The sequence below is a fragment of the Labrus mixtus genome, chromosome 20 (assembly GCF_963584025.1).
Source record: "Labrus mixtus chromosome 20, fLabMix1.1, whole genome shotgun sequence".
Classification (NCBI taxonomy): Eukaryota; Metazoa; Chordata; class Actinopteri; order Labriformes; family Labridae; genus Labrus; species Labrus mixtus.
The window spans coordinates 14,679,410-14,704,929 of NC_083631.1; the positions used below are offsets into that span (position 1 = coordinate 14,679,410).

The window sequence follows — 25,520 nt, forward strand, 5'->3', positions numbered from 1 at the left end:
AGGCAAGCATCACTGATTGATTAGAAAGTTTGATCCCAGATTAAATTTAATTTGACATAAAAAAAGTGAATAAGAATTCAGTCAGGATAGAATGTGGATGTAGTCAATAAGCCCCCCTCCTTTAGCCTAAGTTGAATAAATAGTCTAGTCGTGTGTAGGCTGCTTTATAATAATGTACTTAAAGGCCCTGTCGTATAAATAAAGGGCCAAAAGCACCCACTATTTTTTTTTTCTCACAGCACGACTCGATTACGATAGTATAGCTTAAGGTTTGGCCCTTTTATGACATATTAACCATTCAAACGCAACAAACTGTATATTAAATTTGCTACTATAATTCATTAACATACATTGTAACTTTGTTAGTAGTCCGAATCGCCACTTCCGCGTTTCTCGTTGGCCATGCCCCACTTAGACAGTTGGTCCAATCAGAATCCAGGGTGTATACTCGTCATACTGCGTAATTATAAATGGGCGTATCCGCATGACAACAACAACAGTTAATGTCAATGAGCACATAGAGCTAATTAAATATATCTCATGAGAGTTTTTTTTTGTGTGTTTCCCATGTATTTGTCTCCGCTGTGACAGGAAAGGTATTTTGTTTGAATGCCTTTTATAGAAACTCGTATGTTTAATGTAGCCTATTAATGCTGTGACAAGCAAAACTGTTTTGCTTTATTCAGGAAAAAAAACTTAATTTCAATTATCATTTGTGCTATCTCACATTTATGCTTTAAATCATGTATTGTAAGTTAACTGACATGATTAGCAATACACTGTCTTACCAAATTTTTCCCATTTATTTGCTTTTAATAGTCATTAAGCTGAGATTATTGCTAGTATTACAGTGACAGTACAGTGCTTTCGCCTACAGTGGGATGCCTTTCTTGGCAGCTTTCCTTTTAATATAAACCCAGATTCACTAAACTTTCAGAGTGAAAAGGAGTGGTTACTCAGATTTGACTCCAGTTACAACTGTTATCAAAATAACCCTTAGATTTATTAAGCAGCCTATAGTATAGAAGGTTAAATTTTAGGCTATTTCTGTTTTATTCGAAGTAGAATCATTAGGCTATGTGTATTATATTATTTACTAAATGAATAAAAATGTACAATTTTTAATAAACCTACGTTTAATTTAGTTTTTTAAATGTTAAATCAAGGCTTAGCGTGACCTGACTGTTAGGCTACTTGCTCTACAGATTGGTTTCTTAAAATGTGAGGCAGAAAAGAGACTTTTAGTGCAGTTTGAAAAGACTTCTGACATTGCAAGGTACCGTCATCAAGTCAATGCCGAAAACGTAGGCTGTAAACCAGGATCTTGCATAAAGGGCCTTATCATGTCTGTCACATATCTATCTAATTTTACGCTTGACAAAGGTTTATTCTTAGTGCATAAACCACTGAAGACCTTTTCGACATCTTCCGTCGTTTGCGCGCCACCATGTTGGTGAGGAGGCGGTACTTTTGTTTTGATAGGACGTTGCTAAGATATATCCAAGATTGACTGTGTTCCGGTTTCCGGTTCATTCCGCTGTGCGCAGAAGTTGCTAGTCACAGGAGCCACAATGGCGTTTGTAGTGTCCTTCAGATAGGGCTGTGGATGATATTAAATCCACTAGCATCGCCCTAAATATAGGCCTGGTTGACTCCCAGAGCCATTGATAATAAACTGGAACATCTACTGCACACGAAAATACTATGATTTCTTATCAATATTGAATTTATAGGGGATAAAACTAACATTAAAGGGAATATGTAAACAGTACCAACCGGGTCAAGTTTTCATTTTGTTCGAGAAACGAGCGTCTTTAAATTAAGGCATTTGCTTGTTTCTAAATGCTTAGACGGTAATTTGGTGGAATAAAAACACCTTTACTTTACTTGGCACCGGACAAGGATACCTTTTCACAAAGGGGACTTTTTTTTTCCTTTCTTTTTCACGAATCAGCTCGCTAGCCCGCCAAGCATTAGCTAGAAGTGCTAGCTAAACTGAGACGCTGACGACACCACAATGCTCCGATGTTTTGTTTGGATCTTTTTTTTTAATTCACTGACTATTTCGAAGTAACATACCTAACAGCGCCGGGAAACCACTTTGGCATTTTTTTCCTTCTTTGATGAGATAAGATTTGGCGATCTCAGTTGGAATGAATTGGCACTGAGGAGGACTGGACGTGAGCGGCCTAGTTGGTTCATTTTGTGTGTTTTCTTGCCCTGTTTCTGCTTGGTAACTATTTTTGATTTTTTTTTTTTGGCACTTTTGAAAAGCTACTGTTTTCTTGTTAATGAATTTCCTGGACCACCGAGGCCCAGTCGCAGCAGAGGCACCGACGCTGGCGTGAAGGGATGCCTGGGTCGGACCGACACCATGGGACCAAGAGGAAGCCAGAATCTAGCAACAGCAGTGTGCCTCACCAGACTCATACCTCTGTGGGAGAAAAGACGAGCAAAGACGGCAAGGTGCAGTTAAAATCTCCAATGTCCTCTTCCTCCACTAAACGTAAGCGGCATAAATCAAATAAACATAATAAGGAATCCTTGGCGACATCAGGACGAGAATATTTTACCATCGGCGACACGGCGCCACCTGGTGTCAACACCGTGAAGCCTCTGGTGGAGTACGACGACATCAGTTCCGACTCGGACACTTTCTCGGACCCGCCGTCCTCCAGGCCTCCCGAGAGAGGGGGTGGGTATCGACTGGAGCCCTCACCCGACTATGGCAAGGACGATATCGGCAAAGAAGCCGATGTTAGAGAGAACAGGGCGCACAGACAGTCCCGGAAAAAGCCCAAGGACCCAAACAAAGTTAGAGACCCTGGCAATGGAGAAGGTGGCTGCAAGAAGAAGAGCAGCAAAGACCGCGAGAAAGGGAGTTCTGGAAAGAGCAAGGAGAAGGCTGGCTCGTCGGTTCCCCCGTCCAAACGCCAGGTGCAGCCAGACGGTGAAGCTAAACGTGCGGAGCTGATGCTCTCCTCCCAGCTTCAGCCTGGAGCCAGTGTCGGGAGCACCACTTCCTCCACGTCTTCATCTCGCAGCAAGGAGAGCAGCCGCTCAGGGAAGTCTCGCAAAGACAAACAGCAGCGCAGAGAAGGTCGAGGGGAGGGCAACCGAAGCTCCTCTCAGAAGAGCCGCGCCGACGGGAGCCACCGCAAGTCCTCAAAGAGCCACAAGTCGAGCCCCAAAGGCAAGTCCTCGAGTAGGGGTAGCCCTCGCAGGAAGGGCACCAGCTCTGCTCTGTCGCCCAGTCCCAGAAGAGGGGCTGGCAGCGAGAGTCCACAGGCCAGTGGGTATGGGCAGCAGGGGGATGACAGCTACTCCAGGCGGAGGGCGGCCCAGAGTCCCAGTCCCTACAGGGAGACGTCTCGCCGCAGCAGACAAAGATCAGACAGCCCCTATGGCAGCAGACACAGGTCCTCCAGCTATGAGAGGGACAGCAGCCCTTACTCAAGGAGGCGCTCCATCAGCCCCTATGGTACGCGCAGGTCCTCCAGCACCAGCCCCATGTCAAGGTGAGTGTATGCAACATTTGTTTTGTAGACGATTGTGAGGAATGTGTTTGAAAAGTTGTAGTTTATACCCACACTCTGACTCATATGTTTAGAGGAGGGATGTAGAATGACGAAAGGCCAATATAAATGTTGAATGAGACCTGATAACAGTTTGTTTATCAAGCAATACTTGGTAGTGTTTGCATTGCTATTGGTGTAACTAATCCGGAGCAGCCTGCAACAGAAGTTGTAAGACAGGTAGACCTGTTGAACTTGTTCAGACATTCTCCCTCCAGCAGTATATTGACTTTTAAGGGCAGGAAATAGATGTTATTTATGTTGGAAGATTTCCCTACATGACATAAAACGAAGCCTAGGGGCGAGAACAGTTATGTATAGTTTGCCTCCAATTAGGAGGTTTTGCTTTTTGATTATCATGTTTCAGTCAGTAGATAAAACTACTTAAAAAGAAATACAGATTCAGGGGAACAGTTTGTAGCATCTGGTGGTGACAAGGCTATAGTTTTATACATACTAGTTATATTTTCTTGTACATGTTCCAGATTTCTCTTTTTAAGTTGCATTGAGGAAATAGACCTTGTGAGTGCAAATTCTAACATGCAGTCAACAGATGTTTTGTTTTAACAGGAGACGTAGTAAGGCATTTTGCAGCCAGAACAGGTCTCCAAACTTTTTCAATTATTTGAAATGTATTAATCTTGTCTTTATCGTATTTATTTTTAGGAAAACAAGAGCCTATATCTGTGACTGGAATGGAGTAGAAGCAAATTTAAATACCACACTACTGACAAGAAGCAATTAGTGTTACTGCAAAGTGAATAACAGTTTTGGATCAAGTGTGTCACTCAGATTTGAGAGCAACAGTTTGACTTTTTTTCTTCATGATTTTACTTATGTTAAACGTACCTCACTACTATCCTTTAATCTTGCTGGGTCAGGTTGTTGTTTCAGCATACTATGCACACCGTTCCTTGTGTGAACCTTTGTTTGTGAACCCTTGTCTCTGACTTCAGAAAGAAAGTTTATATTGTTCATGCCCTTACAAAATAATATATCCGTTTTACATCTCTTTTTTTTTTTTACTAGACGCTCAGGCCGCTCCAGAAGTCGCTCGCCTCTGCACTACTCCTCTTCTCGTCGCTCCTCCTCTCGTTCCAGAGGCAAGCGGCACACTTCCTCTGTTGGAGTGGGGGGCAGCTCCCATAGCAGTCGGCCAACAAGCCGCTCCCCTCCCTCTTCTCGCCTGCCACTAAACTCTAGTCTAGGAGCAGAGCTGACCCGAAGAAAGAAGGAACGCCAGGCTGCTGAGGCTGCAGCTCGTGCCAGTGGTGGTGCTTCGCCTCTTCCCCCGGCCCGTAAACCTGCAGGCTCTTCCTTGTCACGGCCCACCAAAGCCGAGACTCCACAACCAGAAAAGGAGGCGGCGTCAGTAAATGAACACCCTCTGCCGCCTCCTGCACCATTACTCCAGGTGGATCCTAGTGGTGAAGATCAGACTACTGCCCTTCTACCTTCCTCTGCCACCTCCTCTCCTGCACCCCCACCTCCTCAGCCCTCTCCCCCTGTTCCAGCTGCACAGGTTCCACCCATACCACCTCAGGCAGAAACAAGTATTCAGCCTCCTACACCCTCAACCACATCACAGGCCAAATCTCCAGCTCCACTCCCTACACGCAGCCCCATCCGCCCGACAGCGCTCCACAAGACGTCGACTCTGCCTCCCCTGCCTTTACCACCTGCACTGCTGGGAAACACTCAGGGCAGGTAAGATCCCTCAAGGGGGGGAAATAGACACTGAGTATACATCACACTGCAGATTAAATGCAGGTCTATCTTTTGCATGTGATATTTCCTCTGCTAACAAAACAACTTACATTTGAAATGTCCAGACAGTACATAGTTAGAATACACCCTTCAAAGCGTCAACCAACACACCTTCCTGAAGCTACAATTTTGACCCTTTCTGATAGGAATTTGGTTAAGTTTGCCCTCATACCAGTATTAAGATGGGGTAACCAACTTTTCCTAGTGCGAGTTAATGTTGTCAGTCTTGATATTAATGCTATTTGCACATAGAATGCTCTTGTTAATTAAAGATTAACCATCCAGCCTGGAAAAAATGGGGTTGTTTGGGGTACACAATTAAAGAGTGAACATTTTGATGCACATAACTAACCCATGCTGGTCTCTTATTATTTTTTATTAATGATTTGTATTTTGCCTGTTCAGTCCAAAGAAGTCCACCCCAACTCAGAAGCTACCTAGGAAGGAGAAGGAGGCTCGCAGTCGGCCATCAATCACTGATCTTCCTTTACCCCCCACTCTGCTTGGAGGAGATGCCTCCCCTCCACAGTCCCCCATCCGCCAGGCTCCACTGCTACCCCAGACAGCCCTAAAGAAGCGACCAAAGTCAGTTTACTGTATCATTCTCTGAAGTCAAGTCTTTCTTATTTTTTAAACCCACTTGTCTAATCTGTTTCTTTTTTTTGATGGTTCACAGGATTTGCTGCCCACGATATGGTGAGCGCAAACACACCCAGAGCGACTGGGGCAAGCGCTGTGTCGATAAATTTGACATTATTGGCATCATAGGGGAAGGAACCTACGGCCAAGTGTACAAGGCCAAGGACAAAGACACTGGTAAGTGACCTCCATCATGGTGGTTCTTACATGTGTTTGATGTTAAACAAGCAAAGACTGAATCCTTGTTCTAACTGGTTCTTTATATAATGTCCCAGGTGAGCTTGTGGCTCTGAAGAAAGTGCGTTTGGACAATGAAAAGGAGGGTTTTCCTATCACAGCTATTCGCGAGATCAAGATCTTGCGGCAGCTCAAACACCGCAGTGTTGTTAACATGAAGGAGATTGTCACTGACAAGCAGGATGCCCTCGACTTTAAAAAGGACAAAGGTAAGAGAGTTTGAAATGATCTGCCAGGGCTGGGTAGTCCGCGTGGGAACACAGACAGCATTTACTCGGATCGGTCTGTGTGAGGACCGGATCGAAAACCCTGTACCGAAACGGTCCGGTCCGAGTACGTGTACCCTTACACCCCTAGTATTTATGAGTTTAACATGTGGAATGTAAAATGTTTGACAGCACCTTAAAATGTGAAAAAGATATTTGTAATAGATATTGATACTCGATACATTTAAAGCACCATTTAAACTTAGAAAATCAGGAAATGTACAGTTTTTTTTCTTTCAGCTCAGATTAATATGTAACAAATGATTTAAGACAAGAAAGGCCACAAAAACGTCAATAGCTCTTAAAGTTAGTGTTTGAATAGACAACAAATGAAGTCACTGTGATGACTCTCTTTAGCAGTCTGTCCTCAAAGTTTCAACCCACTGAGGAAGTGACTGTAGGAGTGTAACTTTGTCATGATTCACACTTTAAGACCTAAAAAACTACATCACTGCATTGCCTGTAGCTGGTTCTGAGTGGTCACAAAGCACAGTAGCACAACTATACATTTTCTGATTATGTACACAGGCACAGCAGATATACTGTCACGTGCCAAGTTGTGTTTTAGTCATGGGTGTATGACTGTGATTTTGATTGAGTATATTTTGTCTGTTTTAAGGTGCCTTTTACCTGGTGTTTGAGTACATGGACCACGACTTGATGGGCCTGCTGGAGTCCGGTCTGGTCCAGTTCTCCCAAGAGCACATCCGCAGCTTTATGCGCCAGCTGATGGAGGGCCTGGACTACTGCCACAAGAACAACTTCCTTCACAGAGACATTAAATGCTCCAACATACTGCTCAACAACAGGTAAGACACTGAGTCAATGGATACCAGAAGTGAAGCATTGTAGTGTCCTTGATGTGGACAGTCTGTTCAGTTCATTTACAGTTTCAGCTTTATTATCAGGGATGGGATTCTCAAGAATTTATTCAGAATTTCATCCTGAAAATTTTACCCACGAGTGTCTAATTTTCCACGAAGGTGTTTACCATGTGTTTCCCACACAAAGACGATACCCACCCTGGCCGCCCAAGTATATTTCCGACCTTTTTTTATTTAATTTTTCATATATTCATAAAATTGCTGCATGCACGAGAGAGAGAGCGAGGGTAGAGAGAGAGAGACTGCAGGCAAGTGAGGACCTCACTGCTTCGTGCAACATAAAACCTCCCATTTAAAAAAATAAAAATAAAAATCCTCACACACAGCAAAGCCAAGAGAGCAGACTTTTATCAGCTTTAGAGAGAGAGAGAGAAGGTCCACTGTCCGTACACCCCTCTTGTAAATGCAAGGTGCCTTGTTCATATCAAAACTGAAGCTTCTCATGGCTTGTTTTGATATTGGTACAGTTGCTTGCTACTGATTCTGTGCTGAACTGCGTGGATAAGTTGAGCAGATGAAAGTTGTTTGTTGTAAAAACTATTTGAATTTAGAGTGAAACCTAATATTGAAATGTACCCTTAGATAAGAGTAAAAAAAAAAGTATGTCGATCCCCCCTCGCGAACTCCACGGCCCAGGTATCGTGTCATTCTGTGGGAAACACTGATATTACCTCTTTTTTTGTTTACCAGTGTACAAATGCTCAGATCCATAAATGAGTTTATGGTCTGCATGAATACACTCCACAGGTCATCAGAGAGAGTTGTCATGTGTCTGTAAATGCATAACTTGAGTTGGATGTCTCATGTTAAATATGAACCTTCTAAAGTCGTAGTTTTGATTGTTTTGTGAGACTGCTTGCTGCCAATGTTATCACTCTCAAAGTTTTGATTAATCTTTAATACCAAGCCGTCTCACATGAGGGTCACCTGCTGGGATGATGAATCACGAGGGAAACTTTTCAAATCACCAGAACTGTTGTTTTGGTGAAAATACTGGAAAAACACACTTCTGATGACGGCTGTCAAAGGAACAACATCATACAGCCAGAGGGAAAGTTTCCAATGAAACTAAAATAAAAGGCAACCTCTTCACTGTATCAACATGTGTGACAGAAGTTAATTACAGTCTGGGTTTAGTTGTGTACAGCTACATCTATACAATATTCTGCAGGGCTAAAAAAGGGCAGAAAGGCAAAACGTTTAGCGTCCACATGTTTAAAAAGTATTTGAATACATTTATCATTGAAGGGAAAATGTGCCAGATGAATACTAAGAGACACCAGACTATATCATTATCATGAAATGGTGCAGAAAAGAAACAGTAGGTGCTATTCATTATCTGGGTGAGACCCCCTGAACCCCCTCTTACCTGACGGTGCCACCTATTAAAATGGCAACTGTTTCTTGGCATTGACCAACAGGTTGTTGCTGAAGACAAAGAAATATGTTAAATAAATCTAACTTGTAGGAACACAAAATGTTGAACATTTAATACTTGTTTCAACGTTCTGTACGTGCCACTTTGTGCATCTGTGGCGTGTGTGTCTGTGTGAGGTGCAGAGGTCTTCCTTGCTTTGTTTTCCTTGCCAATCATATCCCTCAATAATTATTATTGCTTACTTGTTAACTAGGAAACGGGACAGTTTGTGTTTGTACAGAAATGCAGATGGCTGTTCAACATGTGGCTTGATCTGCTCGAGGTTTCTGCCTCTGACAGGCAGTTTTTCTAAATCATGCTGTGTGCTGTGCTCATGGTGGATTAATGTCGAGTCTGTGTAAATAATCTAACACAGTATGAGTAAGAGTATGGTCTAGACCTGCTCTTTTTGTTAAGTGTCTTGAGATAACGTGTTATGAATTTGTGCTATACAATAGAATAGAATTACTTTATTGATCCCAAACTGGGAAATTGTGGCGTGACAGCAGCAGGTTATCCAACACACAATATGAGTAAAAAAAACAAAACACAATGTTAGCAATCTAAAATAAAAAATAAAGATTGATTGATCCTTTTTACAAAGTAACATTATTGTTGCATCAATAACATCAGCAGCGTCTGTGGACATCCCTGCAGATTAGTTTAGTGTGACTCAGTTATAGTTTGTAAAAAGTATAAACTCAAACGTAGTCTGTTAACATTAATGATCAGAATACCTGTGTTTGCTGGTCTGTCAAAAGCTAACCTTGCTACTTATGTGCTAATTTTGTTGACCTATCCAGCACTGCAGGAGTACAGCAAATTCTCAAAGATGGCTGTTGGGTACAATTCTGCATCAAGTCTACAAACACTAAATTGTGCAAAGCAAGCAGAGCTAAAGTTGCTGTAGTGGCTGTAATGCCATTAAGATGAAGAAAATGTGGGACTCTGATGTTGTACGGTGATTTAAGAGCCTCCCTGGAGTTTGTTTCTTCTTTCTGTAGAAAGAGCCTTTGAGTTTGGATTGGGTTACGAAACATGTCCTGACATTTGCGCCATTCGTCACATTACTTTACTGATTTGACTTTACCTTCTCAAAGTGCAACTTACAGACTAGAAACAATGTTAGACCCCGTTAAGATCATGGGACAAAATGTTCTAGTTCACAATAAACTGTGTTCATTCATTTTGTGTCTGAGGCTTAGATAACTAACGTGTTCAGTTATTTGTAGAATCCAGCATAGTAACCTTTCTCATGCTTTGAAGTTTTTTCCTTATCTTGGACTTTTTTTCTTCTTCTTTTACAGAGGTCAGATCAAACTGGCAGACTTTGGTTTGGCCCGTCTTTACAATTCAGAGGAAAGGTAAGCTGAGTGTTCATGTACTTATTTACCTCTTAAATGTTGTAATTTAAAAGGAACCTCATCAGATAACTTCTGTTATTTAAATGTAACACCTGACACAATATGTGAACTTAAAACTACAAAAAAAATCGCACAATTGAAAACAAAAAACTGCATGTTACCGTTAAGAAAAATAACAAAAAACTAAAAGTACACCACCAAATTTTAAGGGGTTTACAAATCTAAGCAATAAACCTAATGTTAGAAATCTCTCACTGAAAAACATTGCTCACTGTTGTTTTAAATCTATTCATTTACCAGTCAAACCATTTGTATTATAGTAACTCAATCCCAAAAGCACTTTGAGGAAGAAAAAAAAATCATTCAATCTATTTTTTGTCTGCAGAGCTTTTTCTGAGGACAGGCCAGAGAAAACTAGAAGTTAGACAATCTGAAAGAAAGCTGAATATTTTTTAAATGGATTAAAAAAATAATAAAGCAAAGAACCAGGTATGGATGGGCCTGTGGCACAGACCGTTCCCTGGACCTGAGCCTGCTCTGACGATATACAAGAATGACTGAAGTGAACTACATGACTCTACTGGGAAAAAACACAAGACAGTTTGCTAACCTCCTCAGGATTTATTTATTTATTCTCCTTTATTTACAGAGTCCCACCACTGGGTGGCAGTGTCTGTCACATTGTCTTTTCCTCTGAGAGCTCAGATGGTATAAGCCGTAATGTTTTTTTGGGCACTTGTGGACCAAGATGCTCCGTCAATGTGAAAAGAGTCTGACCCTTATCTCTTTCTTCTTGCTTCCAGTCGGCCGTACACTAATAAAGTAATCACACTATGGTACCGCCCCCCTGAACTGCTGCTGGGAGAGGAGAGATACTCTCCAGCCATTGATGTATGGAGCTGTGGGTGAGTATGACACTGTGAAGGGGGGAAATCTTTTGTGTTTATTCACACTTAACTGTATTTTTTCAGATACACATATTAGTCCTACACTTTGTAAATAGTCTCGTTTAAGGAATAATTCATCAAATCATTCAACCAACCAGACAAGGCCTGAATTTCAGAGCGGGATTGTGGGAATCGCACACACTATTCTATTCCCACAATGCAGGATGCAATACAATTCCTCTGCATGTCACACAAACGTTCTCATGGTTGAGTACAGGAAAACCTCTATTGAACTAATAGACAGTCTCCATCTTCTCTGTGCTCCTTGCGCTGGTCTTGCTAGTGGCGTCTGACTAACATGTTGTGCATCCTCTACCGTTTGGGTTGCTGAGATTAAGTTATATGCCATTAACAAGGCTCGTCCACACGCAGCTCACAACAGAGGGCTATTTTCTTCTGCTGACTATTGTCAAAAGATCACACACACAGGTATAGAGACTGGGGAGAAGGTGGAGCAGGATAGAGAAGTGTGTGTGTGGATAATAGAACTGAAGTGATGCAGGGGGGCAGATTAAAGTCGTTAATTATGCTGTGTTTGAACATAGCATAATTAACTAAATATCCATTATAAATACAGTAATGTAACCACTTTCTTAGATGATTGTTCCCATTCTACGTGATTTGCTGAAAAAGAATTTCAGGCCCTGACACTGACCAGTTTTGGATAATGAGAAGAAACCTCTAAGAACATGTTGTTAATTTAAAGAAGACTAAACATTTTGGAAGTTTGGGAAGTGTAATTTGTCTAAAAGCTGAAGATGTCTGTGTGAACAGTTGAGATGTGGTAAATTACCACTTCTTATGGAAACAGATATAAAGGTGTGAAAGTCTGCCATTACTATGAGCTGAACGAAGTGGAAAATGAAATTAATTTGAAGTCATACTGTCACCTGTATTTCTAATTTACGAGTTATTGAGTTATTAATATTGTTTAAAAAGTTCATGTTCCTGACTTAGACCTGATTCATACAGAAAATCCTCCTCATGGGTTACAGCTCTCCCCTCACAGTGGTTAACTGTTCTGAGGTAGATACTATGTATAGCGGATGTGATTCTTCTGGATTGTCCCAAGTTAACTCACAAGACGCCGTTTCCCCATGACGGTGTTTCTCATGCATAGACTTTATGTCAGTTACGTATATTGTTGTATTTATGACCGCCTAAGTTGCCTTTGACAGTTTTTGATTTAGTCTTTTTATGTAAGACAACAGTATTAATGTCTAATGCTCATCTCTTCTAGCTATCATTGAACACTTATGACAAAGTGCTCTTGATATATGAAGAGGTAATCCATGGGTGTTCATTTCAGAAATTACTTTATTTCCTTTTCAAAACAAGCAGCATTGATTGGTCACTGGTAGAGATTATGAACTACCCTCACAATTTCATTCAAGTTTGTGTAAACTTAGCAAGTGGGAGTTAATGTCTTCTTATTGCCTCTACTAATCTCTCTCTTGTCCTTCTTTGCTCAGTTGTATCCTAGGAGAGCTTTTTACCAAGAGGCCCATCTTCCAGGCCAACCAGGAGCTTCTGCAGCTGGAACTCATCAGGTAGTTTTTCCTTTCCTGACCTAAAACACGGCACTTAATACCTCTTCACACCGCAATATCTCTGTTTCTTCATTACTGACTCATCCTTCTTTGTCTCTCCTCTCAGTCGTCTGTGTGGGAGTCCTTGCCCTGCAGTCTGGCCTGACGTCATTAAACTTCCCCTCTTCAACACCATGAAACCCAAGAAGCAGTACAGAAGGCGACTGAGGGAGGAGTTTGCAGTGTATGCAGACATTTTGCGTTGCCCTTATTCAGCTGTGATTAAAGGCTCACCTGTTTCAACTGCTGAATAACATCTCCTGTTCTCTGCAGTTTACCGACTCCTGCCTTGGAATTGCTCGACCAAATGTTGACCCTGGACCCTGCACGGCGCTGCACAGCAGAGCAGGCCCTCAGCTGTGACTTCCTGTGTGATATTGAGCCCAGCAGGATGCCGCCCCCTGAGTAAGTAGACCCATGGCTACTGCTGTTACCTTTAATCCATACAGTATGAGATAGTAGTGTGCGATATAACGATTTTAGATCATGAAGGATTTTAACATGCTGACGATCTGCCAAAGCAGAGAGATCGTAGAACCGGGCTTATGTGTTTATTCTATAATGCTAGAGTTTATGCTCCGACACAGACGCGTCTCCCCCTCCTTTTTTGCTCTACAGCATCAGTGAAAACAAAACTTAAGAGTAAGTCCGCAAAAACAACTCCATCCCGGTTATATGCAACTGTTCTGATATTTTCCAAACCAACTCGGCATGAGCAACAGTTCAATTATCTGCATAGTTTGCATAACCCCAGTCTTTAAAATGTTGAGGTCGGTGTTTTCTGCTCTTTCTCGGTTTTTAAAGTTACTATCAAGCCTCTCCACCTGAAGCTCACCTGTTGTGGTAACCGAATTTATAGGGATTAGGCTAAACGACGTTACACGTTGTGTGCAGCAGCAGGCCGGTGAGAGTGAGTAACCATGGTGACTGTCTGTCTATCAATCAACGATGTCCCGCCCCCTCTGTGAATTAAACTCTTCTGTCAGTAAAACTTAATTTGATCATGTGTCATAGAATGAACACATTCTGTATTTTGTTTGATTATAAACTAAACTAAAGTTAATCCAATGATGTCATAAAGAACAACAAAGGCTGCAGAGCCTGTATTAAGCTATAGCTGTAGGAACTCTGCAGAGCTAAAATAGAACAGAAACACAAGCATTCATTTTTAAATGAATGCATCATTGCGTGAAAATGTTCCTGATGAACACAAAAAGAGAACACATAACTAACTCATAATTTCGGAAAAGTGGTGAGGAAAACCTTCAAATTGTGCATAAATACTGATCAAATCGAGGGAAAGACATTTCTGTTGCTAAAGATGTTCTGGGTGGGAGACCTCCAGACCCCCTACAAAGATGTTTTTCAAATGGACTAAACTAGTTAGCACAATTTTTGTGCATTTTAAAACATTATATAGGGAAATAAGTTTGGTTGAAATGGTCAGTAACTTTCAAATTAGTTATAAGAACAGTATGAAAAAAAATCGTGATAAAATCGTGATCGTGATTTTGCCAAAAAAAAAATCGTGATATATTTTTTCCATATCGCCCACCTCTAGTATGAGATAAATGTAATAGTTTTTACTTCTCGATGTGAGATAAGTGGTCAAATATCTTTAACACTCTTGGAATACTTATTACTTTCTCCCTTATACATTCCATTGTACATTCTATTTGAAGGATTGGTGTTTTGGAAACATTGTGGCTGTGCTAGACATTTGTATTCAAATTATTTTTTCCCAGTCTTCCTCACCACCAAGACTGCCATGAGCTGTGGAGTAAGAAGAGGCGGCGAGCTCGTCAGAGCGCCTTGCCTGGTGATGTGCCTGTGCCCAAAGTGCCCCGTAAGGATGTGACAGGAACCTCCAGTGGAGAGAACAGCCGGGCCCAAGCCAGTCCGGCCGGAGCCCCTCCCCCTCCACAAGGAAAGCCACCAACAACAGCAAACCTAGAGCGTGAGCTGTCAGGTAACAGCTGCCCCTCACAAGCATTTAGCAGAAAGTCATTTGAACATCAGAAATGTTTAAAATGTTTCACTGTTGGGTGTGAACATGAATATGTGTGTTCAGGTCTTGGTGCTGCTGCAGAACAGTTGAACCAGACAGAGCTGGCGGTGCTGCTGAACCTCCTCCAGGGACAGACAGACCTTAGCCTGCCTCAAGTGGCCCAGCTCCTCAACCTCTCCAACCCAGAGACCCTCAGCCAGTCTCTGTCGGCCCTGAGTGAGGCTTCCGACCACCAGGGGGCTCCAGAGGACCAGGCTGCTGCTAGATCCCAGCCCCCAGAACCACCCCCCGAACCACAAGAACTCTCACCGACATCCGCAGACCCACCACTGAGCCAGGAAGACCAGGCCAACCTGTTGGCTCTAATTTTAGGTCACATCATTAAGCCTCAAAGCGAGGAGCAAAGCGATGAGAGCAATGGCGTCCAATCAGAGGAGGCACTTACACACGATTCATCCGCCTCCACTACTGATCGCAAGGGCAAGTCTGGGTTTAGTCTATAGTGGGTGGGAAAAAAACAGAAACCGGTTTTGAGGGAAATAAGAGGGGGCTACAAGGTTGCAGTGTGCAGGGCAGAGAACAAACAGAAGCTGACTGAGTTTGGTACTCAAAATTCCTGTGTCGAAATAAATACACTTAATACCACATTGCGATATCTACAAAAGTATCAATTAACAAAGTTAATTTGGCTATTAGACTGTATCATGCATCCCCAGTCCTTTTCCTTTGTCCCTGACATTCCATAAACAGTCATTGTTTTTCCACTCACACCCTTATTATCACCTCACATATGGAAGAATGCACAAACAAAAACCTTGCAGAATGTCAAGTATGTGTGACCCTTGTAATCGGGCAAAGGTTTGGTGCACACGGACATCTTTCACTGTGTACTCGATGAACCAGAAGAAGGGCTGGTGTTCCTCATTGGAGCGGAGAGAAAGGTTCACACTGTAATGTTCCCTTCCACGTTTCTCCCTCTTCCTTCCTTCCTTCCTTCTGTCTTGAGTCTTGGTTTCTATATCTGTTCCATCCCCACACATGTTTTTCATCTTTATTTTCATCATAAAGCAGGTGTCATGGATTCTTCACAGGAAGCAGTGTTGCTTTAAACAGTCTGTAATGTCAGCATTTTTATGAAGAAAGTCTAATAAATTATCAAGTGAAAATAAATGTATTGAATCTTTAGACCTCACCTGCATGTGTTTCTTTTAACTTTGTTTTGTCACACACGTTTTCTTTTTGTTTTTAACTGTTAACTCTGACACAGATATTAGTTCAAAGATGTGATTAGCAAGTTCAATAAAACTGTTGACTTTGCTGCTGACACTGGAATGGTAACAGTCATGTTTTCTTGTTATTTCTTCTGTCAGGCGTCTGAAACTCTTACAGCCGCGCTTTGCCTCGCACTGCTGTAGATGGAAAAAACAAATGGGCTAACCATGTTTAGAAGTCTAGTCCTGACCTTTTTATAGCATTTAAACATTCTACATGAGTCACGTTTTTCTGTTTACCCAGATAAACATTCCCCTCCTAATGTTTTCTCACTTGGTGTCAGACAGTTATTTGGAGGAAAACAAACCCAGCTGAATCTGTTTTACATACAATAATACTACTATATCATTTGTGTTAGCGAGTCCTGCACACAGAGTGAAAAACACGAGCTAATGCTGTCATGAATAAAGAATATCCAACAGTGATGACCGGTCACTTTAAAGTAAAGCCTTTCTGTTTTCATCATAGATGTTTAACTTTACCTGACTAAGTGCATTGTTTAAGGCGTTTCGAAGGCTAGGAATATTTTTGTTATAACGTCTGACTTAGAATTTCCTCTTCCATATCAATGCTATGACCACATTGACAAAGTTAACTTGTACTGAAACACACTTCTCTTTAGAGTACTCTGCCACCCTCTTGTGGTGAAGGTAGGGCTGTCATTGCTTTCTCCATGTCAGGTCATTTGACATAATTGCCCGTTTACTTTCTCTAAATGCGTATTAGATATAGAACATGGCAAATCAGTTTTAAGGTCGTTGTTTATATAATATGATATAATCTGTTTAACGTTTCTTGATTGCTTACGTTCTTTCCTCTGTCCTCTTTTGCCCCTTCAGATGTTGCAACATCAAAAAGGAAAGAGTTAGGCGCAAACCTGGTGCCCCTATCTGGGGAGAAGCGTCCCCCCTCACCACCCGGGCCGCCTCCATCAGCTGCCCTCCTTGGAAACGCGGAGCAGGCTGTGTCTGAATCTCAGCCCAGCCAGGACATCAGCCCTGCTGTGGCAGCTGCCTTGCTGCAGCTCATCTCTCAGCATGACTCAGAAGCAGAGGTCTCTCAGCGCAGCAAGGACCCCTCTCCTGGCGTGGACGCTCCTGCCCGGGGACAGCCCCCTCCACCCTGGGTTGCCGACTCGCCACCCAAATCTTCTGCTGCAGCTGAGGCCCCATCAGGGCCCGAGACTGCTGCCCCTGTCGCTTTAGCGCAGTTCCCCAAGGACCAGGACCTTCGCTTTTCTCATGGTGCTGCACATTGACCCTCTATCCCTTCCATGTGACAGAGCTGGTTTGGTTTAGGTGGCTACAGCAAACCTGGCCTGAGTGGAGATGCAGAAGAAGAACGCAGAGGGACACCCACAGGGTTATGACTCACTGGACCATGAGCAGGTAGCTAAAGTTGATCATAGATCTTGAAAATGAATGTGTGTAAGAAAGAGATTAAAGGCCTTTCCAGGTCATGAACATCACTGCCCACTGTACAAGCTTGTGTCCTATTGGACGGGTTATTTGGACTTTCGGTTGATCTGTTCTTCAAGAGTCCTATTAAGTACAGTCACCGCCTCAGTCCTTGCTCTTTAACGTTCGCTTAAGTTCCTGACTTCAATGAAGTTGAGCTTTCAAACTGAGTGCTATGCTGCTGACACTCATCCAAGAAATCAGCCTTGACTATCTCCCCCCCCCCCCCCCCCAATACATTGATTGTGAGGTCCACTGTAGTTCCCTATTCTAATAAGGTTTTCAGTGTTTAGGGGAGTACAGTCACTGTCCTCCATGCTCTCATGGAGCGTTGTCTGTGACAGTCTTAAAATATTTTTGTTAAAGCTAACATGCTCTGTGTGGGTACATTTGAGGCATTGGTGATACTGAAGAACTTCCCTGCTGGCTAGAGCCCCTATTTTCAGCCTTGTGCCTCCTTCATGACCCCAACAACCCCCTGAATGAACTCGGCCTGGTTGGGAAATGTGGCTTAAGCGTCTGCTTTGAACGACACACGTCAGTGTATGTCTACAGGACTATTTTTTTTTTGTTTCATCAAAAGGCTCGCTGTCATTAACTCAACTGAACTGCAACGTGTTCAAAATCCTTACTCCCCTATGCAGCACACCTCCTCATCGCAACAAGCTTCAGCTTATAGTGCTCCCCCTTTTTCCTGTCTCCAATATGGATTCAACCCCTGTGTTGTTATGGACTCCGCTATAATACACACACACTACTCTGCTATTGAAGAAAACCCGCTAGTAACATGCACTATGAACACAAACAAACCATTTTCAGCTTTTTCCTCGTTAGCTCTGAAAGCCTTGTCTAATATGTCGTCGCCTCCCTGTCAACTTCTGCAGCAAAAAGCTTTTTTTTTTTTTGGTGCAGTTTTTTTTCTGATTAAAGAAAATGATTCAAGGGTTAAAAACGATGGTCCATTTCTTAGTTTCCTTTTTTTTTTGCTTTGGAAAAGGAAATGAGAAGAAAATAGCTTCACTTGTCTGTAAAAAGAAAAAAAAAAGTATTTTGTAATATGTGTTTTCTTGGTTCGGTTTATTAAAAGAAGTTATGCGACCAGTTGAAATGTCTCTTCCTCGCGTTGAAAAAACTGCAGCATCGGCTGAGTTTCAATGTTCCTTCCACTTCTCTAAGAAGCTTCACTCTTATCCTGAATCCCATTTTAGTTAGTTCACTTCTGCAGGCTACTGTTTGTAGAAAAAAATTCAGGCAACAAAAAAAAAAGTGATCACTCAAAAACTCTCCTGAAATGAGACGTGCATAACTTAAAAATGGAAAGCTCTAATAAGGGAAGACACTGTGCAGAGTTGTTTGTAACCAAACAGTATACAAATTTAATTGTATTACTGGTATTTAAGGTGATCTGCAGTATATCCTCTTTTTCTGGGAACATACATTTAATCTGTCTGCTATCATGGGAACAAATCAAATTTGACACTTTAAAACAGATAAGTGAGGAAGTTAAGGGGAGTTTTAATTTCCACTGAGAACCAGTAAGTTTGATTCATTAATTGTTTCCTTTGGACTGCCAAATATGTGATGTGCGTCAGAAGTGCTCCTAATGCATCAATCTTTTTAATGTGTAGATCCCTTTACCACTCGGGTTGATCTCTTTATGAAGATCCTGACAGGCAGACAAGGATCATAAACTGCAGATTGGCAGAGGCAGAAGCAGCCAAGCTTCATACAGATTGGCTTTGTGTGTACACTTGCACGTGTGTGTGTGTGTGTGTGTGTGTGTGTGAGCTAGGATTGGCCCCATGCACACCCAGACCAGTCCCTCACTTGGCAGGCTTACACAGCCGCTTACCCCTCTGGCCCACCAAGCAGCTGAGCCCTCTGGGTGAGATCTCCTTTCAGAGTGGAGGCAGTGGGAGGCTCACCTGCCCTCTAGCACAGGCCCAGTGTGAGTGAGATGAGACGATGTGTGTGTGTGTGTGTGTGTAGATGTTTCTGTCTGATGCCTCTGCCCACCGGGACTCCAAATAATAGTGAATGTGCCCACAGGGAGTTTCCACAGGAGAAGTGGTGGGCAATGCCAGTGCCAAGTCACAGAGACCAGACGAATAAATCAGGACTGAGCACTGAAGGAGAGGGAGGTGCACGAGACTGTGCCATCAATCAGAAAAGCACCTTATGGGGAATGCCCATAAATGTGCCATGTTGCTAGTCGGAAGCACGTACGCGCCATGGCAGAGACGGGCGACGGCGGCGGCATTCAAAATGGAGCCCACATTTTGGATGCCGTCGCTTCACTGTCGGCTGAAGTGATTTGGTGGACTTCCAGACAAATAGAGAAGTGATTGATGGTCCACTTTAGTCATTTCATACCAAAATGTATTTTATTTGTGCAGTTAAATTATGGCATTATTGCTGGGTCTTATTTTCTTAGTCACTGTGTGAACTGATTGTTAGAGCACACATTTATGAATCTCCGACATGCTTTAGCATAATCTCGTTAGTGGTCACACACTTTTTCCACAATATGAAATGTGACAATCTTGAACCTGTCTTTCAAAAATCTCATACTACACATCTGTTTGGACTCCAACTGATTACCAAGAGCACTTAGGAATGTGTATCGTTTTGCCGTAATGTACACCAGCAACTAAAAATGTAAGCATGTTTATTCTACCAGCCACAATTACAGGTAGTCAATCATCATTTCTTTCTCTGTTGTCTAGTCGAAGCAGTGGAAGTGGGCAGTGACCTTTTCCGATGCTGATTTTTTTACAGCTGAAACTTTCTTGGCCACAAAGTTTTTTTAGTTTTTTTTTTTTTTTTTTATCATTTTCAGATTGCCACAGCTAACAATGTGAGAACTAAGCACTTCAAAGTCTGCTCAATCAGTCTGTCTTAACTGGTGCTACATTTTAATTTGGCAGCAAACTCACTCAGGATGCAAGAAAAAAAAAAAAAGAGAGGAGGGCAAAGTGAGACGAAGACGACTGAATTGATGGGCGAGGGAAGGAGAGCAAACAGTGTCTGCCTCTGGAGGGGAAAAAAGTAAGTCCTTTTTTTTTTTTTTTTTTAAATCTTGCCTTTTCATTTTCAGGATACTTTTCAGTCAATCAAGCGTCGAAGGATATCTACACATTTTGCACACCTTTGACTGCCTTGGAAGTTTATTTCCAAAGTGAGATTTATTAACTCAAATCCATGCTAACACTAACAAAAGTGCACAGTCTGAGATGTGACTGATTGGTGCTTCTGCAGACAAAACGTAACTATGAATTCTGCAGCTGTAGCACTCCATAAAATCATTTTTTTTTATGCCTTTTACTTGTTACTGTAATAAATTCTAAATTACATTTGAAGGTCTGCACCATATAAAAGTCTCTTGACTGACTCCTAAAACACGGTAATGTCTCTCACTCCAAATGCCATGGTTTTCTATGTGTGTGTGTTCTTTGTGCAGTGATGATGCACATGGATTCTTGTGTGTGTGTGGAAGCTCCTTTGTGCAGTGCAGATCTGGCCCGCTGTTGTCTCTCTGAGCATTGCTACAGTTTGATGTCGAGTTTGATGACTGAGGCTGTTTGATCAATGACTATGTATTAAACTCGGTGTGGGGAGAGAGGGATCCCCACTGTCTCACATCTTAAACACACACACACACACACACACACACACACACACACACACACACACACACACACACACACACACACACACACTAAAAAAAGTGTCCTTACACTCTTACACTGTAGTTGAGAACCAGAACAAGTACACACTTATTCATGAATGCATCGTTGTTAGTATATGAATTGTGCTGTATTCATCAGATCCCTTCTTTGTCTTCAATCAAACCAAATTTAATGTCAGTCATTTCCTTTATGGCTACATCTTTATTTATGTGATCTTTTGAATTGATTGACTTTATCCCACCAGTGATGTATGTCATAGTGCTGCACCAGCATGCTTTATTGATGCCATAACACCATCTCCATTTCTCCCACAGTTTATAGTTTTGTGAGAAACTGCTGTCACACACAATCGTTATTTCTTTATCACTCCACAGCAGCGACACCAACCAAAGAATTTTTAGGAGACAACTAGATAGGCCAGATGATACAGATGTGTACTTAAAAAAAAACAAAAAAAAACAAAACACTGCTGCCATCTCAAATGTGACCTGAAATCACAATCACGACTAAAATGTTTGTTTGTGTCTGCTCCACCAATAATAACTAAAATGGAGGGGGAAAAAAAGTAAAAAGGAAGATAACATTAGCTTTAAGAAATAATCTCTCTGACCTTTTCAGAGTTATTTATGTTCAGCCAAAGACACATCAACCTCTCTGCATGATAAAGCAGTTCTGCAAACCAAAGTAGTTTTGCAAGGTCTCAGCTTCTCATTATCAATTCAGTTCATAGAGCTCCATGAGCAGGGCAGGGTTATTGTCTCTGTCTTTCTGTCAGTGTGGATGCTGCCGCTTTAAGGGCACAGGGGCTGCTGGGAAAGCAGTGAGCTAGGGTGGTGGAGGAGGAGGAGGAGGAGGAGGAGGGCGCTGGTAGTGGTGGTGTAAAGGGGGCCTTGGTGGAGGGAGGGAGGGAAGGAGGGAGAGAGAGAGAGGGGAGGGGAGGGGGGGGGGTGGACGGGCCCTGCAGGACCATTTGTGCTGAAGCTCATTTGCGCAGCGACACTTAATTGGCTACAACAATTAATTAATGTGTTGGAAAGTTGGCACAAAAAGTTCATTTAAGAGGGTTTTAATAAGCAATTAGAGGAAAGGCAGTGAAGAGGGGGAATTACTGGAGAGGAAAGAGAAAAGCAGAGATAGAGCTGATGTCTGGCCACTATGAGTGTGTATGCCCTACTGTATCTGGTGCAGGGCTTCGCCTCTTTCTGTGACCCTTTTATTTTTGAAGGGCTGCTGAAGAATTAAGCGTCATTATAATGCCATTAAATCTCTCTTTGAGGCGCTTATCGCTGTTCTTAAGTGGACTTGAAAACCATGATGCCCTTAGATTGTATACATATCAACCCGGTGGCCCTCACTGGCCCCTCCCTCTCCCACCTCTTGTCCCAGCGCCCGGTGTAAAATATCGCATGACTAATGAGTGGAGCAGGTTGGAATCCTGGGGAAGATGTCCTTGGAAGACGAATGCATTTTCAGCAGAATAATTAACTTAATTAACAAATTCACATGCATATTCATCAGCCTATTAATGTCTGCTCCGCGCTGCTTGATGAGCAATGCAATAATAACCGTTTCATTTGCATATTTGCATTCACTCTCACACCCTTTCTCCAAATAATAATAAAAAAAAGACGCAGAGTGTAGGAAACTCAAAAGACATGTAAGTCACTGGGCCTCACACCGTGTTTTGCACGTACTTTCCACCTGAAGCACACACACAAAAAAAAACACACACACACACACACACACACACACACAGTATCCTTGGAGCCTGATTCTGTCTCTGCTGGAGAGCTGCTGTTTAACCTAAATGAGATTAGAAGAGTATCTGACAGTAATTTTCTTGCTGCCTTCACCTCCAGCCTTCTCCCAAAAATCACTGCAACTCGCTTTCTGCTTCCGCTCTCACTGCTCCAATCTCTCTCCTTCCTGTTTTCCTCTCCCTCTCTCTCTCTCTCTCTCTCTGTCTCCTCTGGTTATTTATTCATCCCTATCATACACGTCCCTCATTTATTTATTTCTTGCTTTTGAAGTTTGGCTCTTCTGCCTGTCAGTGCATGTATGTTTTGCTGGAGAACTTGTGTGCTTGCTGTTTTGGGGGCGCAGCTGACAGTTTTAATATTGTGTGGGATTGAAACTGAAGGAGATGCTCGAAGGAATCCAAATTAAAAACAAATATATATGGAATGTTCATGTCCTTTAACTTCCTTGATTTGTGTTTATGTTTTAAGGACTCATCATGTGTATGTATGTATGTCTGTATGTGTGTGTTTACTTTCACACCAGATTTGTATTCTTGGAGGCAGAGATGCTGCCTCTATGTCTCTCAGCTCTGTCAGTGATAAAACGTGCGTGTGTTTCTGGGAGACTGTGTCTGTTTCCTGGGAGGCTCTAAGCATCTCAGTCTTTCATCACTGTGTGTGTGTGTGTGTGTGTGTGTGTATCTCTTTGAATCAACTTGTACTTTTTCATTTGATGTCCCTTGTATGTGTTTTGTGAAATCCTCTCCAATATTCCAGTTGACAGTGATGTGAAACAGAAACGTGTGTGTTGTGTTTAAACTGGACATGGGGCAACTGTGTGGGTGCCTTTTATTGCCTTTTTAGGGTGAGGGGGTGGACGGGGGTGCACCGGTGCATTTATGAAAGTGTGTGTGTGTGTGTGTGTGTGTGTGTGTGTGTGTGTGTGTGTGTGTGTGTGTGTGCGCGTGTGTATGTGCTGCCAGCTTGTGTTCAGACAGCAGCAGTTTGCAGAACGAGAATTAAAAGTGAGGAGAGATGCCAAGTGAGTCCCTGGAGACAGATACAGGGGACAGAGAGAAGAAAGAGGAAATAAAAAGGATTTCTCTCTCTCTCTCTCTCTCTCTCTCTCAGACACACAAAAAAAAATGCTTACTAGTAGACTGTTTCAAATCCTGCACAGCTCTCCTCTTACTCACATTAAATATTTTACAATGTAGTTTGCTGTTACCTTGACAATAACATGGAGCATACCCGTCATAGACTAAAGCTAGAATCAAAAAATTCTTGAAAAGATGCAACGACAATCCAAAAAATGTCATAACTGTGCGTTCATTTCCTCACCTCATAAGGTCCAAAACTCAAGTCCTCACAAAGATAGATCATTTTAACAGACACACTCGCTTACAGGCTAAGTTAGATATCTCACCTTTTTCTCTGACTCTCTGGTCACTCTCTCTCTCTCTCTCTCTCTCTCTCTCTCTCTCTCTCTCTCTCTCTCACTCGCTCTGTCTCTCTCTCACCATGCCTGGTGAGGTGACACCCTGTGTGCAGTGTGACACTGAGCTGTCACCTCCCACTCCCTGCATCACACCTCTGCCCCCTGCTGGGCCAGCCCTGTCACAGCACCCAGACACCAAGTCACCCGGCCAGCTTCTCCTCCTCCTCCTCCTCCTCCTCCTCCGCTGGCATAAAAACTGGCAGCCTTTAACATAACTTTCCATACTCTCACTCATTCACCTTGACTTCTATATATGTAGATATTTATTCAGTCTCCATTTTTTATCATATTCATATTGCCAATTTGTTTTTTAAAAAGTTCTAAAAGGACCCGACAGAGTTTTTTTTATATATATGTAATAGGTGTGAATTAAGAGTTAAATGTATTTGCATGAAGATTGCTCTGTCTTCTAACACAGTTTGGATAGGTTTTGAGTTTTAAGAAAAATTGACATACATTTCCTATCTTGTGTTTTTCTTTCCACATTTTAAAAAGTTTTTAAGCTTTTTTTCTCTCATTATTTTTCTCTCTTTTTTGTTGTAAATGTATCTTGTCAGCTCTGAAAGGGTCCTAAACCCCGGGTGGGCACAATGCAGGCTTAAGAATAAACATTGTTATGAATAGAACTTATACTTTCATACCTTTTCAAACACGATGGAAAGGTCAGTGTTATGTGACCTCCAGCAATATCACAATCCCACAACTTTCCGTAACACATTTGTAATGAAAACAAGATCTGAATATAAAAAAGGGTTTTATTTCCAACACATGCTCTGGCTCTGATGAAAAATATCCGTGTTTCAGCTTTACTAAAGCTTGTGTTTTACATTTGTAAGTAAAGAAAAAAAAACCCAAAGCAAACCCAATACATTTGATTTTTGTCTTTTTGTATTTTTTGGTTATTGCAAAAGTAGACAAAGCTTGATTTTAGAAAGTTAAAAGATTTCATATCAAAGCTGCACTAAGGGAACGTTAACAATCACTGGTTTTAAGTCATTTTTAAGTACAGCCTTAGAGTTTAAACATTTTCTGTAATCTGTTTTTACATTTAAGAATATAACAGCTCAACGTGAAGAAGCTGTGCACACAGACTGTTCTAGCCTATAGTCATTAGTTTCCAGGCTGAGGAGACACAATGCTGTCTGAACATTAGCATTGTGTCTGTGCATCTG

General features: G+C 42.1%; 1 protein-coding gene across 1 annotated transcript; it reads left to right on the plus strand.

Moving 5' to 3' along the window:
* The first annotated feature begins 1,524 nt into the window (after window positions 1–1,524).
* Window positions 1,525–18,523, plus strand: cdk12 (cyclin dependent kinase 12). The gene is made up of 14 exons (XM_061027325.1): window positions 1,525–3,518; window positions 4,605–5,282; window positions 5,748–5,927; window positions 6,019–6,158; window positions 6,257–6,427; window positions 7,104–7,293; window positions 10,093–10,149; window positions 10,953–11,054; window positions 12,569–12,646; window positions 12,753–12,869; window positions 12,959–13,090; window positions 14,431–14,654; window positions 14,757–15,173; window positions 16,805–18,523. Exons 1-14 carry the CDS (start codon window positions 2,353–2,355, stop codon window positions 17,221–17,223), a joined length of 4,071 nt encoding a protein of 1,356 aa, XP_060883308.1. The 5' UTR covers window positions 1,525–2,352; the 3' UTR covers window positions 17,224–18,523.
* Window positions 18,524–25,520: the final 6,997 nt, after the last annotated feature.